We start from the raw sequence: 16,582 nt of genomic DNA on the forward strand, positions 1-16,582 counted from the left end.
CCACGGGCTGTCATGAGTTCACTGGCCTAAAGACTGGTAGCCACTCTAACTGAGAATTCATGAGTGTTAGGCACACATTGTTAATGAAACAGATAAATAGCTTTGTGTCTGAGTTTTCCATACTAAAAGAGGCAAGGGGTCAGAACAGAGGTAAGCCCAAGTCTTACATTGGAGTATGTGACCACTGAACTCAGGGTTTTATGGTGGGCCTAGTACCCTCTGTTTTCTTAGAAAGCTTGAATGCTGGGAAAAGGTTCAGATGTAGCATTTGGGTCAGATCTCTCTTGGATGACCAGGAGCACATGACATTGAGGGGCTTCTTTCTTCCAGGGGCTTCTTGGCTGTGGGCTGGGCCAGGCTAGAGTATTTCCTTTATTGCCAGAGGAGAAACCAGGGTCTTGATTACCCTGCAGGGATGTCAGTTCTGGTATCTCTTAGAGACCTAAAGTTGCTGGCGGGTGATGGGGTATGTGTCTTTCAGAAATCCCATGTGTATAAGAAAACCCTGCAGGCCTTAATCTACCCCATCTCGTGTACCACACCCCACAACTTTGAGGTCTGGACGGCCACTACCCCTACCTACTGCTATGAGTGTGAAGGTCTGCTCTGGGGCATTGCCCGGCAGGGCATGCGCTGCAGTGAGTGTGGAGTCAAGTGCCATGAGAAGTGCCAGGATCTGCTCAACGCCGACTGCCTGCAACGTGAGTGTCCCTGTGGGATGAGGGGTATAGAGCAGAGGCAGCAGGCCCTCTCCCAAATAGTCTTGCAACAAAGAGCTAAGATGGCTCAACTATCATTCCTCTAGTCTACCTGATTATGAAGTTCTTTCTTTGTCAAAGAAACTAGGGTCCTGAGTCAAGGGGCATTGCCTTTCCAAATAACAGGTCTTACAACACACTGTCTTAAGCACCTTTAGGAAAACTCGAGCTTTCTGTGGCCCTCTGGCAGAACTAGAATCTCTTCCAGGATTCAGGTGATCCCAGAAGCTGTGCTTCAGTAGTGTACACACTGCAGTGGCCATATCGCCCAAATGACTAGAGCATGATTAATTGGGGACCAAAACTAATGGAAAGAGAGAGTTCTGTGAGGTTCCAGGCTTCGCAGAAGAACCTCTTGAGGTATAGACTCTAGGACCCAGGGAAGGCAGCATTTATTCCTTGCCTATAGATGCAGGTTTTAGACAACAGTGCTGGGAACAGAAGTGACAAATGGATCAGGCAGAGGTCCCAGAGGAGAATGTGCCAGACTCCCAGGCCCTGACTAAATACGTGATTTGTGCTACCATCATGGAGTGGGGAGAATAGGAGCAGGAAAAGGAACAAGTTTCTGCCGAAGGAGTTAGTAGCCCTCCAAGTTCTTGTCTCCTTGCTTTGTTCCTGCAGGACTTGTAAGCACTGTGCCTGGACCTCTGAGGGAGCAGGGTTTAGGGATGTGGGAATGTATTTTCTTGCCCCTCAGGTCTTCCACATTTTACTCAGAGCCAAGTCATAGCAATGAAAACTTCAAGGATTATGGGGAGAAAGAAGGGACACCTTTAGGCTCGGAAGCACTTCATTATCCCCAAGAAAGATATGTGACATAAATGGGGCCCAGGAAGAGGCCTCAACTAATTGTTCACTTAAAATGTCTTCGTTTGGAGGGCCCTAGATTGGTGCCAGTGGCATGGCTATAGCAGACATGAAGAAACAGGTAGAACAAGTCAGTGGAAGAGATGGGGCTCTGAAAAGATTGAAGATGAATGCTGGTGATGATTGCCCAAATCCATCATAAGGGGTTTCAATTACAGGTGCCAGCAGACTCTTATTTTAATTACTAAGACTAGAAGCCAGGCAGGCTGCATAGGCTGCTTGCTGGAAACTTTCTGAAATGCTGCTCCATAGCAAGTGTGTCAATCCTTTCCTCAAGGGCCTTCCAGAGGTCCCAGTCCAAGAAAGTAGCAGTGTATGGGATATGCTAAATGGCAAGACTAGGATGCAACCCAGGTCATTTTCATTTATCAGAAAGTATCTTTTGCCTAAGGCTTCTGTGAAGTGAGGAGTGGAATGAAATGCCCTTCTATGGCCTTCCCTGGACAGATCTGCTTGCCATCTTTTCAGGGTTAGGATTCAGATGTTGGCCTTAATTTTTGCTCCAGGTCTTGTAGAAAAGACCTACGTCTTTGGAGAATAGAGATAAGAACCAATCTGCAGAGCCAGTAAAGGAAGGATTGGCCCCTTTCTGACAAGCCCATATGATGAAATACATCAGACGAGTCTGCTCTGTTTTTCTTACCATACTACATATTTTCTGAGACTAAAGGCATTAGAGCCCTGAGGCAGAATCCAGTGTGTGCCATGATGAATTCTGGGATCTCTGTCATGGTTTGGAAGTCGGATGAGATTGGTGGAGTTGTCATGCCCATCCACCAACCCTCCCTGATAACTGCAATACCCACTGGGGATATTTTTGCCTTAAACTTGAAGGGTAACTCTCAACCACCACCTAGGGTAGAATAAAGACAAGGTCAACTGCAGGCTGAGCTAAACTTTTTGGTTTGTTTCTTTTTTTTATGAAAAATTAAGGAAATAAACTTATATATAATAAGTATATTATATAAGTATAATAAACTCCCATAGTAATTACCAAGATTGTGCTGCCCTTTGAGTTGCATTTTAAATTCCACTGGCCAAGCGTTAAACTTCAGCAAGTCCCATATTGGTGAACTCTTCCGAGAGCTATCCCAGTCTTAAGCTTTTTCCACTTCTTAGTGACCTCTGTTAAGCTGCATTCTTCAGCCTGACCCTTTGTCTGGTGGGTTGCCTATTGGTTATCTTTCTATTTCTGGCGATCCTTCAGGGGCTGCAGAAAAGAGTTCTAAACATGGAGCTGAGGACCGGACCCAGAACATAATCATGGCCATGAAGGACCGCATGAAGATCCGAGAGCGGAATAAGCCAGAGATCTTTGAAGTTATCCGGGATGTCTTTACTGTGAGCAAAGTTGCCCATGTGCAACAGATGAAAACAGTGAAGCAGAGTGTACTGGATGGCACCTCCAAATGGTCAGCCAAGATTACCATCACTGGTGAGTAGGCCAAGGTTTGAGGGGACAGGAAGGCCTACACTATGGGGAGGAACCTGGGGAAGAAACATCCTGAGTTTGAGGGAGCAGGGGGCTGGAGAGAAAGAAGGTAGAATTGAGGGAAGGAGGGCCTTACTGTTCATCACTCCTCCTCTCCTAGAGCCTGGTGCCATTGGGTGTTGGGAGAGCAAGACCAGCACCTACAAATGATATGAATGATAATGAAGGATTTGGTAACAATCTGATGTTATAGACTTGGTTAACAGTTTGATATTATAAGAGCTGGGGGGGGGGGGCAATGGTATAGTAGGAGATCAGGAAATAAGCTAGTGCTTTACTAGCTGAGTGGGTGTGGTTGAAGCACGTATATATCAATGTAGGGGAAGGTGGTCAGTTGAGGCACTGGTGAGGAGGTGGGATTCTTGGGCCAGCCTTTCAGAGAAAGACTGGCAGCCCAGAGCTAAGCATAGATATGGAAGAGTGAGAAGATTCGTGTTCCTGTTCAAGGAGCAGATGGAGGCTGCTCTAAGATGGAGAGCATATGAGTAGTACTATGGAAGACTTGTGACTTCTAGAGCACACTCTGAAGCCTCCTCCTTTATATTTGGGTTGCAGTGGTGTGTGCCCAGGGCCTACAAGCCAAGGACAAGACAGGATCCAGTGACCCTTACGTGACTGTGCAAGTGGGCAAAACCAAGAAGCGTACCAAGACTATTTTTGGGAATCTGAACCCTGTTTGGGAAGAGAAGTTCCATTTGTAAGTAACAGAGGGTTTTGTCTTACCTGGGACTATGTGTATTTTAGAAACAGCATTAAGTCCTATTATCCTTGGCTTGGACCCTAAGAGGGATGAGGTAGGGCACCTGGTTGGCTCTGTTAGTGGAGCATGCAACTTTTAATCTTGGGGTCATAATTTCGAGCCCCACATTGGGTGTAGAGATTACTTTAAATAAATAAAAATTCTTTCAACAAAGAGGGATGGGCCAGAGGTACTGGAGAAGCCTATTTCTCATAGGATTCAATTGGGCAGCAGTCATTTATTTTCTGGGTTTCTTCTCATGGGCTATTGTATCAGGGGCTCCTGGGCACTCCATACTGCTTTTTCTAGCGTTAGAAAGATTTTACTACTGCTCAGTGACAGCCAGGAACTGGCCACCCTGTTGTGTACCTTTCAGCCTTGCTATCCTGCCTAGGAAGGATTAGACTCTTCTGGAGAGTTGGGAAGCAATGTCTGTGTCCTCCAACTGGGTAATTCTGGCTTGAAGATAGAAATCTGGGATCTGGAAAAGTTTCTGTTTCCCTTAAAAAGCTCTGCTTTTTTTTCTTTCTCAGCTTCCACCCCCACTCCTTTTTCCATTGTCTTACTTTCTTACAGACTATTTCATAAGACAGTACAAGATGGTTGTTGAAAAAATGTCAAGCTCTAGTCTAGGACACAGACTAATGTGTGGAGAATCCAGGTGCTTTGTCACACACCTTATACCAGGACTTAGACTCTGAATTACCTAATGAACAGGCTGGTTATATAGAGATCTTCTTCTGATGGCTCCTTGGAGAACTCCACATGGAAAGGGATTGAGGCCTAGTAAAATTGGCCTCGAGTCCAGAGGCAATAGTTACTGGGGGAAGCACCTATTCCTTTGAGAATCTGAGAGGTTCCTGCTTGAATTCTTCTTATGATGAATTTTAAATGAATTGACTCTGTAGTCAATTTTGCCTGCTCTCATCCATTTAGTAAATGATTTATTAAGCCCCTATTCTATACAAGACACTGTAGATGATATTGTGTATCTAAAATGTGTAAGACAGTCTCTGCCTTCAAGAAGCTCCTTGTTGATTTGGCTGTTTTTCAGTAGACCAACAGTTATACTATAATATTTGAATGGAGTGTGCAAAAATAGTATGAGAACACAGAGAAAGAAGTAGCAAATTCAGTCAAGTACAACTCCTATATGAGGCAATAGGACCCACTAAGCAACTGTGAGGGAAGGAGAGCGTGAGGGGGGATCTGACCAAACTCCCTTTTCCAAAGCAAACCTCATAGAGCAAAATGGCAGTTCACCTGGGTTTTAAAGAATGATTGAAGTTCACCAAGCACATACCTAGATGGATGGGGGGAGCTAGATGGAAAGCTAAGCAGATATGACCAGATGGACATACCATGAACATTGACACCTTTACTGACTCTGGGAAGGGAACTAGCAGTCATTTCCTGTGGCTCTGTAGCATTTGTCCAGGTGTTTTCCTGTTAGTGATACAGCTAGCTGCACAGGAAATCAGAATGGTCACTAATTACTCTTCTGTCTCCCCACTTTTTGTGTCAAGGCAATAAGGAATGGTATGATAATGGTATGTAGAGCCACCCAGGCTGACACCCACTGTTCCCTGACTCCTTCATTTCCTCTACAAGGCTTCAAGTACAGTTGATGGAGCTTTGGGAGGGAATTGGAAGTAATAAGAATGAGTGCTGCTTGTTTGGTACCTAACAGAGCCTGCCTATTTCTCTCACAGTGAGTGCCACAACTCTTCTGACCGCATCAAGGTACGTGTATGGGATGAAGATGATGACATCAAGTCAAGAGTAAAACAGAGGCTTAAACGAGAGTCTGATGATTTCCTTGGTCAAACCATTATTGAGGTTCGGACACTGAGTGGCGAGATGGACGTCTGGTACAACTTGGGTGAGGAAACAGGACCAGAGAAAGTTTCTGGGAAGGGAGAGCATGAATGGGAAATCTGGGGGAAAATCCTGCCTACCAAAACCATCACTCAATCCCTAAAGCATACAGAGCCTGTTTTATCTGCAGAGAACTGACGATGAGTAGAGATGGGGGACAGAGGAGTGGAAGTGGCTGGAACTCAGTGTGGCTGTTCAGCCATTCTTCAGATTTCAGGAGACCCTTTAATCTTCATGCTCATCTCTAATGGTTTTAGCTCCCTATTCTCTTAATGAAATTAATATTGGAAAAAAAACAAAAAATAAAAATAAATAAAAAGAAATTAATATTGGGAATATTTGGGGGTATTTGTAGACTATGTGGTCGCTGGAGTGAGTTCACTCTGTTATGTGAACTTTGGATTAGTGCCTCTTTTTCCTTGGATTAAGCCAGGATGGGGGCTGTCTGCGCTATCTGTAGTTGCATTGGTGTCAATCTCTGGTCTTCTTTTCTTCCTAGAGAAGAGGACAGATAAATCAGCTGTCTCAGGGGCTATCCGACTACAAATCAGTGTGGAGATCAAGGGGGAGGAGAAGGTAGCACCGTATCATGTGCAATATACGTGTCTCCATGAGGTGAGCCAGCCTTTGGTAGATGGGGTGTCAGAAAGCAGTGCTGGGAAGGCCTTTGACAATAAATGGGATTGCGGGATGGTTGAAGATTTGGGGCCTGGTTTTTATTCACCATGCTACCCTGGACAGCCCAAGTAATAGTCCCAGCCTTTGTTCTCTTTCACTCATGTGAAGGCCTATTGGGCCACACAAGGAACTAGCGATGATTTGACAGAATTTCTTTGGAACCCTATTCATATTCTCCTGGACTTTACCACCAGATTTTAGTTTTATTTTTAATATGTATTTAACTATTTCCTTTGCTCTGTCTCCTGCAGAACCTTTTCCATTACCTCACAGACATTCAGGGTAGTGGAGGAGTCCTGATTCCTGAGGCTCGAGGAGATGATGCATGGAAGGTGTACTTTGATGAGACTGCCCAAGAAATTGTGGATGAATTTGCCATGCGCTATGGCATCGAGTCCATATATCAGGCCATGACGTGAGGCTCCCCTGGGGCTTTGGGAAGTGGCTTTTAATTCTTGGGGAGGCTAATGAAGGTGCACTGACAGGGTAAATAGGTCCTTAAGTGGGGTAGTATGCAGTGATTTGTTGCTTTCTTCTCTGAGCTGAGGTGAGGTGGGTCTATGCCCCAAGGCAAAGAAAATATATGTATAAAGGGAGTATATTTATCAGTAATTCAGGGAGATGATACTTACCTGTCTCCCCCAGAGTTCAGAGATAAGAAGGGCAAAAGGCATGAGAGGGTATACCAGGACAAACTTGCCCAAACATCACAGGCCTGAGGAGATGCAGCATGTGTGCTTATGTATATGTGTTTGATAGACAAGCTTTCATAGATTGGCCTGGATGTTGAAGAAGGCACTAAACTATAGAAAAAGCAGCTGTGTCTGGAGTTGAGCAACACTCCTATGCCAGAAAATTTTGCCTACTATGAAGAGTTTGTATATACTAGTATGTAAGAGTTTGTTGTTTGTATGTTGGTGAGGCTGCCACTAGAGCTGTAAGCAGAAGGTGGCTATTACCCTGGACACGCTTCATTTATTCTACAAATTTTTATTGAGTTTCTTCTATGGGTCATATATTGTGTTAGGTGCTGAGAACACAAAGATGGAGTAAGATGAGGTCTCTGTGCTTGGGGAACTCAGTCCAGTAGGAAGGAGAGACCAGTAAACAAACAATTACAATATAATATGATAAGTGCTATGGTAGAAGTAATAACAGGGAATTATGAAACCATCTACCTTTTAGGGGAGGCATGTGAGGGAAGCCATTGAAGAGTTGACACTTGGACTGAGTCTTGAAATACAGGAAAGGTGGAAGAGCATTTCTGGTAGGGCATGTGCTGTGGCGCTGAGATGCAGCAGACAATAGAACATTCAAGGAATTACAAGAAGTTCATTATAGGTGGAGAGAAGAAATACAGTGAGGAATGAGGTTTGAGAATGGCCTCCTTACCGTTCCTACTCTGTTCATTCTCCCTAGATGATCTCATCCAAACCTGTGACCTTAACCAGTTCTTCTGGGTTGAGGACTCCATTTCTTTTTCCAGATCATACCTTTTCCTGAATTTCAGATCCATTTTCAGCTGCTTCCTTCTTCCAAATCAACAACATCTCCACCAAATATGTCTATCTTCCTATATTCCCTATTTTAGTAAATGGAACAATTTTAAATGCAGTTGTCCACACAAATTTAGGAATCAGCTTAAACTTTTCTTTCTTAATTACTACTGCCCTTTGACTTCCAACATCAAAATTCTAAAACCTCTGGATTCTATCTCCTAAAATTGTTTTTAATCTATCACTATTGCTATAGTGCAATAGTAACAATAACGATAATGATAATAACAACTCCCTCATACATTTCTTTATGTTCCAGGCATTGTTCTAAGCATTTTATGAATTTTAACTCATTTATGAGGGGGTACCATTATTTTTCCCATTTTACAGGTAAGAAAACTGAGGCATAGAGAAGTTTAAGTAATTTATCCAAAGTCACTGAGTAAATAGTGGAGTTGAGATTCAAACCCACTCTTGATCTAGAGTCTGTACTCTTAACCATTTCTCTGTTCCACTTAGTGCTTTCATTGCTTCTTTTCTGAATGATTATAGTAACTCTTCAACTGCTCTTTCCATCCTAGTCTTATCTGAGTCGCCCTCCAATTTATCATCAAAGGGGCCTTTCTGAAAGACTAATCTGATCATACTGTGCCTTCATTTTAAAATATACTATAGTATTGAGGGTAAACTGTTCTGTTAACTATTTTATGCTTCTTTTATTTCTTGGTATTCCTATATCATATACCTGAACAGTAGCCATAACTGAGGTTTTCCCAAATGAATCAATCTGCCATGAATATATTTGTCTTTGCAATGGAATTTCCCTTTGCCTGAACACTTCTCCATTTGATTACTTCCTACTAATCCTTTAAGATTTGGTTCAACCATCTCTTCTTTGAGAAGCCTTATTCTAATCCCTTCCAGCCCTCAACCATTCTGATTTAAGTGATCTTGTATGTTTCTACAGTAGTTTTGCAGAGCATGCCTTGGCTTATTGACTTTCTTACTCTTGCTTTCTCTGCCAGGCTATCACATCTTTGGATTCTAGCACCTAGCACAGGGCCTGGCACATGGTAGGCATTCACTGAATGTATATTTGAATGAATAAATTACAAAGATTCTTGCATGCCAAAATGATTGGAAGCTTCATACACACCAGTAAGCTCTTCTGATTATTTGTTTTTTGCTGCAATCCTTGAAGAGTCTTTGAGGCCAAGAATACTGTTTTTCAGGCACTTTGCATGTTTGTCATCCAAGTACATGTGTCCTGGTGTGCCAGCAGTGATGAGCACCTTACTGGCCAACATCAATGCCTACTATGCCCACACAACCGCCTCCACCAATGTCTCTGCATCTGATCGCTTTGCAGCTTCCAACTTTGGGGTGAGTGTGATATAAAAACATACCTACTCATTTGTTATTAATAAAGTTTGATTTTTCACAGTAGGTACCAGAGCTGCCACTTAGATAGATGAATTTATTTCCTTATGGGTATGTAGACTATGCTAATGGACTGTCCTTATTTCATTATGGATAGGCACACTTACTAATGAACTCTCCTCAGACATGGATAAATGAGAGAACGTGGAATATTACCACTATGGGGGGCGGGCGGGGGGCTGCCACACAGAATCTCTCTAGGCCAAGAACTTGGTTGAGTCACTGTGTTCCTTAGTCCTGCAAGACCACAAGTGGACCTTTCTTAACATTATTCAGTTTCTCTCTGACTCCTCCCACTCAAGTTCATATGAGACTGATGTCTAAGCAATGATACCAGTATATTCCTTGAGCCTATTCCTTTTCTAGTGTTGGACTGTTTACCCTATCCAGGATGTGCCCTTTCCTGGTTTTAAGTTACTTGAGAAGTTGAATCTTTATTCAGAATATCACCTGACATAAGTTCAATATAAACTGAAGTCTCTTTGACCCACCACAAAGATTGCCTCTTTAGGAATAACATTACTGATACTCCCAAATCTACTGGTTCTCTGAGCCCTGTTTTTTGATAGTAACTACCTTTTTTTATTTTAATAGAGTCTTTCTATAGATGAATTAACAGCATTGATTAAGCCACTCAAATATGTGTTCCATTATCTCATCCCATTATATATTGACTTAAGACCTAACGATGTATAATATAACCAATATATGAATTCTAGGAGTGCTATACCAAGTCTATAGGCATGTGATTCCACATTTAATTATATCTTTTCTATAAAAATCAACTATTAAAATGGTGTATGTTATTTATTTTAACATTTTAAAAAGTATAAACTAAGAAAAACAATATGGAATGTGGTATAAAGAGAAGCCCTCTCAGGTCTGCTTGATCACCTTCCAAATGAATGAGTATTCCTCCCTCTTATCGTTACTGCTAGACTCTGGCTACTTAACTGTTTTTGAGCCGCCCAAGGTAAGTTAGGAGACCATAGACTCAGGAACAAATAAGAGAATTGTTTCAAGTTTCCTTTTATTTGAATAAGAAGAGTTAGAGTCCCAAAGGAACGGAGAAGCATGGATCATCTCCTTTTGACTCTTACATAGAAAGAGCTGTTTCCTCTCCCAGGGGCTTCCTGTCCCCTTGCCAGTGTGAGAAGATCTCATTTGAGACAGAGCTGCTAAGAGATGGAACACGAGCCACCCATCCCGCTTTTCCCTTATATTGGTTGTTCTTCTGCTGGGCAGGGATGAGATAGATGTGTCCCCAAACCAACGTCTCCTCCTCAGCCAGAGATGGTTCTGTTTCTGCTATAGTCTAAGGAACTCAGATTATTTCTCTCTTCCCTGTTATTTGTATCCTACCCTTAGAAAGAGAGATTTGTAAAACTACTGGACCAGCTGCACAACTCACTGAGAATTGACCTCTCTACCTACAGGGTGAGTGAAGACATGACTGTGAGGTGGGATAACAGATAATACTAAGCTCTTTCTAGAGAGACTATAGTCCAATCTTGGCTATAAAGATTGAAGGCAAGGAAAATTGGTTCATGTCATCACATGTACGTACATGGCCAATGCCACTGACATGTGTGGTTCTTCAAACTCCAAGGAGCATGCAGTGTGTAAATAGCAGCAGGTGTGGCTAATTTTGTACAGATAGTTGGCTTTCCAACCCCACTGATGTCACTCCATTCAACTACTGATGACATTCTCATTAGGGAGTCTCCTGAGGATAATCTCTTCCAGAAATGCCCCTTTAAGAGTTAGATACTTAACGTTTCTTTTTTGTATTTTTCCATACTCTCCTTCTTTTTCAAGGGAGGTATGAGTAGCTTGGCTTGGGCAAGTAATTTGTAGCAGGGGTCATATCCATTCCTAGGATGGAGGGAGGAAATAGATGTACTAGGAGGGTGAGTACCTGGGACAGGGCAGGACAGGAAAATGGGCAGTTTCCCAATTCTTCCTAAGTTAGATCTTCTTAGAATGGCTTCATTACTTGCTTTAAAGTGTCGTAAATTTCCAGAACAGGCAATATACCCACGTTAAAAAGTAAGTATAAAAATAACCTCAAAGTCAAAAAGAAGTGGAGTTTTAATTATCTTGCAATTTCAGTGTCCTCCATTTGCATGAATAATGGAAAGTTGACTGTATATCTTATATTTGGCATATAAGTAGCCATTTGGAGTTTAAAAAAGCAATCCTTAAAATGGAGAGTGGCTCAACATCTCCCTTCAGCTCTTCTTGGCAGCTTCCTCCTAAAACTCATGCCAAGGGGAATTAAGTGAGGCATGGTGGGAAGGTCCTAAGGAACTCACTCCAAAAGCAGTTCTGCTCAGAACTCTGCCATCTTCTGGCTCTGGAATGTGGACTAGCTGGGGTCCCTTGCACAGAAGATACACATCCTCGATCTCAGTCGGGTCTGTAGTGTGGCTCCACTTATATTGCAGAATATACAGTTAGATTATAACTTTTGAAGAACTCACTGTTTGGGTGTAAGAATCTTCACCCAAGAAAAATGCGTGTATATAAATTGTGTGTGTGTGTGTGTGTGTGTGTGTGTGTGTGTGTGTGTGTCTGTGTGTTCATTTGTGCAAATGCTCACACATTGCATGGGAAGTAGGGTTGGTATAGGAAGTGCTGCTTTCTGGGGTGGGGATTATTAACCCCTGCTTTTGGCAAGGGCCTGTCTGTCAGTAGAAAAGAGAGGGAAACCTGTAGTTTTATAGCTTTTTTGTTCAGCTCAACTGGGGAAAATCCCAGTGGGTAGCAGATAAGGAAGCTTTTGATTTCATTGCTTTTGGCAGGGAAGGCTTTCATATTTCTCTGTTCCTTTCTTAAATTTGCTTGATTTGCAACAGAATAATTTCCCTGCTGGAAGCCCTGAGCGGCTTCAGGACTTGAAGTCAACAGTGGATTTGCTGACCAGCATTACTTTCTTCAGAATGAAGGTAAAAGATGAACTGGGTGGGATGGTGATGGGCTGGGGATCTGGCCACAGGAACATGGAGAATAAGAATCACTGGGTATAATCTGAAGCTATAGTATTCGTCACCTCTAAGCCTACATTTCCATACACCTTTCCCTGAGTTACATCTGAGAAGACCATGGATCAACAGAGATGGGATGGGCAGTTCTCCCAATCAGCTATCCTAGCAATTTCATCCTTGGGCAAGGTCCAGGGACTCTTTGAGGGATGATGGGATCTGGAATAGTTTGAGGGGAGTTCTAGGAGGAGATCCTGCACAGGTGAGCAGGACCATGGACCCATATTTCTTTTATTAATTGGCAGGTGCAAGAACTGCAGAGTCCTCCAAGAGCCAGCCAGGTGGTAAAAGATTGTGTGAAGGCCTGTTTGAACTCCACATATGAGTATATCTTCAACAACTGCCATGACTTGTACAGTCACCAGTACCAGCTGGTAAGAGGTTCAGGATCAGGTGGGACCAGTTGGCAGTGGCTCTTAGATCCTTGCTTTTCCTATACCATGGTTATGATGGAAAGTTGGTCAGGACAAAGTCCTTGATGTTCTTGAGGTTGAATAAAGTGTAGAGTAAGGGCCTTCTAGACCATATGAGACATTTGTGGATTGATAGGGACCATTGGACAAGATGTGACATAACTGAGTTGAACAGAAGTGGCAACGGTTAAGTTTTAGTTTGGTACTAAAGTAAGTGACCATAATTTGAGCAATTTTAGGGGGTGAGTCGGTGAATTCTCAGTCCATCTCAGAATCTTTTTTGCTCCTCCAAGCATAATTTGTTCGAGACTGACTTCTTCTGAGATCCATAACTGTCTCTCTGAACTACAGGCTGATGGAAGTTTTTTACCTCTGACCACTTCTCCCTGCACTGCATGGTCTTCTGAGATATATTCATCAGCTGACTGTCAAAGGCCAACTCTATCCTTCTGTGAGGCTGAGCTGTTTCACCTGTTTTATACTGACATCCTAACCTAGTACCTGGTGACTGCGTACATTTTTCTAGATCCTTTCAATAGTATCTTTTTTTCCTCATTTCACAGCTAGGGCTTCTTTTTGGGTCTAGTTACTCAATTACAGCTTCTGTCTTTAATAACTCTGCAGACCACACATTTGCAAAACAGATTCCCTTTAGTCCAACAAGTATGTATTGAATAAGCCAGGTCTGAGGAAAGCATAGTGCTCCTTCAATTAGTTCTCAGTTCATAAGTATATATATAATTCTAATCAAAGAAGTCTGTTAGAAGAGCCTTGAAAAAGGAATGAAATTGCAGGATTCGAAGAAGGAAGAATTCACTCTTGATCAGGTACTGGGTACTACATAGAATAAGGGCATTTGACATAGACCTTAAGAGGCAGTAGGATTTGGACAACAAATGATGGGAGGACAGCCTAAATCTCTTGGACGTTTACCCATTGGTGAATACATCCAATTTGTAATTTTCCTAGGAGCACCTCAGTCAAGACTAAAATCTTGTTCACACTGCCTCCTCCCATTCCTAAGGGTACTTTTTGTGCCAACTCTATCTTTAAGGCTTCCTTCTTTTAAGGTTTGTAAAACCTCCCATTGGTTCTGAAGTTCATGGGAGGTTTTCCTGGGGCCGTTGTTCAACTTGCCACACTCTGTCATCCATCTATGGGTTCACCTTGGTTGGGGAAGACACTGTTCTCAGCTTTGATTTTTCAACTATGCAGGGGTCTATCTGAATATTTAGTCTCTATTCCCTAACATGAGATGTACCTGGACTTTGAAAGAGAGCGGGGTGCCTGAGTGGCTCAGTCAGTTGGGCATCAGACTTGGCTCAGGTCATGATCTCATGGTTTGTGAGTTCGAGCCCCGCATCGGGCTCTGTGCTGACAGCTCAGAGCCTGGAGCCTGCTTCAAATTCTGTGTCTCCTTCTCTCTCTGCTCCTCCCCTGCTCATGCTCTCTCTCCCTCTCAAAAATAAAGGCTAAAATAAATAAATAAATACTTTTTTTTTTTTGAAAGTGAGCTTATAAACCATTCAGGCACTTATTTAGCCTTTGAATTTTTTTTTTACTTTTTTTTCTTTTCTTTTTTTACTTTTTTTTCTTTACTTTTACTTTTTTTTACTTTGTTTTTTTTTACTTTTTTTTCATTATCATTTTCTCATTATTCATTATTTACACTGAAGTGAACCATTGGTATCTTTTTTTATTTCCTTCTATTCACCTTCAGTCATTGGTTCATTCATCCATCTATTCCCTTAACAAACTGAACATGTAGTGATTTAAAGTTGATTAAGACACATCTTTGTTTTTGGCAAGCTCATTGTTTGGTGAAGGTGGGGGAGGGTGCAAATTACTGGATATATTGGGTTTCTAAAATTTATTATTACTGCATTTCATTGTAGTTGTAGTTGCCTATTACATCTATACCAAAGTTCATAGAGGGTGTTCTGGGAATCCAGAAGAGAGGCATCTAATCAGACCAGGGGTATCAAGGAAAACCTTTCAGAAAAGGTAAAGCTCAACCTGAATTTTGAGGGATGAGTAGGAGTTGGCTAATGAAAGGGGTTGGGGAAGAGAAGGATACCATATAGAGGTAATAGAATGTTTAGAGACACAGAATTGTGAATGAGTGTGTTAATTTGAAGAAATATAAGCAATTTAATTAGGGTAGTTACAGTGTCAGGCTTTGGAGTTCAACTCTCTGGGATCAGATCTTGGTTCTACTGTTTATAGCCACATGACCTTGGGCAAGTCATATAACGTCACTGCTTTCAGTCTCCTCTTCTGTAAAATGAAGGTGATAATTTCTACCCAGTGGAGTTGTTATGAGGATTAAATGAGACAATGCGTGTAGAGTTCTTAGCAGGGTGTCTTGCACCTAATAACCACTAAATAAGTGGTGGTAGTGGGGTGGTGATGGCTGCAAGGGATTGGTGAGGTGTGGAGTTGAGAGAGAGGTCATATTCTGAAGGCCTTTTGTGTCAAACTGTGGAATTGAAATTTATTGAAGGCCTTGACTGAAGGTCATTGAAGGGCAGAGGAGTCACACAAAGAGATTCTCCTTGCAGAAAGATCACTAACAGCTGCATGGAAGAAGGACTAGTTAGGAGATGTTTGAATGATACCGATAGGGTAGTGGCAGAAAGAGTTCAAGGAAGAGATATATTTAAGTGATATTAAGCAGGCAGAATCCACATATTCTGTGAGTTCTGTCCTGGTTTCTATTAACTTCCTGATAATGCACCCTTATTAAGGATTGTGGAGACTATGATGACATATGGCATCCCACATAAAAGTCCTATCCCTGTTCTTTTGGGTGGTTTCAACTTTGCTTTTGTCCCAGTGGAAGATAAATGTCCATTCCAGCCTCTGTGTGGTGACCCCTACTTGTCCTGTCTGTGGTCTGAATGTAGAGTTGCTTCTCCTTTCCTGAAATTCACCATTGTATTTCTTTACTTCTTCCCAATCCAGTCCTTTTTTGTCCCCCAGCTTTACTGGGATATAATTGACGTATAACATCGTGTAGGTTAAGACACAATTGCAATGTGCAATGTGATGATTTGATACAAGTGTATATCATGAAATGTTTAACTCAGGCCTTCACCTCATATAATTGTCATTTTTGTTGTTGTGGTTATGGTAAGAACATTAAAGCTCTACTCTTCATAGCATCTTTCCATGTAGTACAGTATTGTTAGCTGTAGTCAACCGTGCTGTATGTACCTTAGATCACCAGAACTTACTCATCTTAACTAAAAGTTTGTGTCCATTGACCACCATCTCCCCATTTCTGCTACCCCTCATCTCCTGCCAAACACTATTCTAACTCTGTTTCTATGGGTTGGATGTTTTTAGATTTTACATATAAGTGAGGTTATATAGTATTTGTCTTTCTCTGTCTGACTTATTTAGCATAATGTCCTCAAGATACATCATGTTGTTGCAAATGACAGGATTTACTTTTTTTCTAAATTTTTTAAATGTTTATTTCTGAGAGAGATTGTGCAAGCAGGGGCAGGGTAGAGAAAGAAGGGGACAGAGGATCCGAAGTGGGCTCCGCCATGACAGCAGAAAGGCCAATGTGGGCTTGAACTCATGAGCTGTGAGATCATGACCTGAGCTGAAGTCAGATGCTCAACTGACTGAGCCACCCAGGTGCTCCTGGGATTTCCTTTTTTATGGTAGAGTAATAATCCATTATAGTTACATACCACATTTTTTTAACTTTTAAAAAAATTTATTTATTTTGAGAGAGAGAGACAGCCCGAGGATGGAAGGGGC

The 16,582-nt window shown here is 42.1% G+C and overlaps 1 protein-coding gene across 20 annotated transcripts in view; it reads left to right on the forward strand.

Annotated features, from left to right (window-relative positions):
- The window catches only part of UNC13B (unc-13 homolog B), a 252,510-nt gene that overhangs the window by 219,048 nt on the left and 16,880 nt on the right, over positions 1–16,582 (forward strand). For all 20 annotated transcript variants that reach the window (XM_045470007.1, XM_045470020.1, XM_045470021.1 and 17 more), the window contains 10 exons: positions 482–701; positions 2,836–3,063; positions 3,676–3,817; positions 5,572–5,741; positions 6,237–6,352; positions 6,667–6,830; positions 9,144–9,294; positions 10,720–10,788; positions 12,210–12,299; positions 12,641–12,769. In XM_045470007.1, coding sequence (XP_045325963.1) covers positions 482–701; positions 2,836–3,063; positions 3,676–3,817; positions 5,572–5,741; positions 6,237–6,352; positions 6,667–6,830; positions 9,144–9,294; positions 10,720–10,788; positions 12,210–12,299; positions 12,641–12,769 — 1,479 coding nt within the window. The remainder of the gene's footprint in view (positions 1–481; positions 702–2,835; positions 3,064–3,675; positions 3,818–5,571; positions 5,742–6,236; positions 6,353–6,666; positions 6,831–9,143; positions 9,295–10,719; positions 10,789–12,209; positions 12,300–12,640; positions 12,770–16,582) is intronic.

The sequence above is a fragment of the Leopardus geoffroyi genome, chromosome D4 (assembly GCF_018350155.1).
Source record: "Leopardus geoffroyi isolate Oge1 chromosome D4, O.geoffroyi_Oge1_pat1.0, whole genome shotgun sequence".
NCBI lineage: Eukaryota > Metazoa > Chordata > Mammalia > Carnivora > Felidae > Leopardus > Leopardus geoffroyi.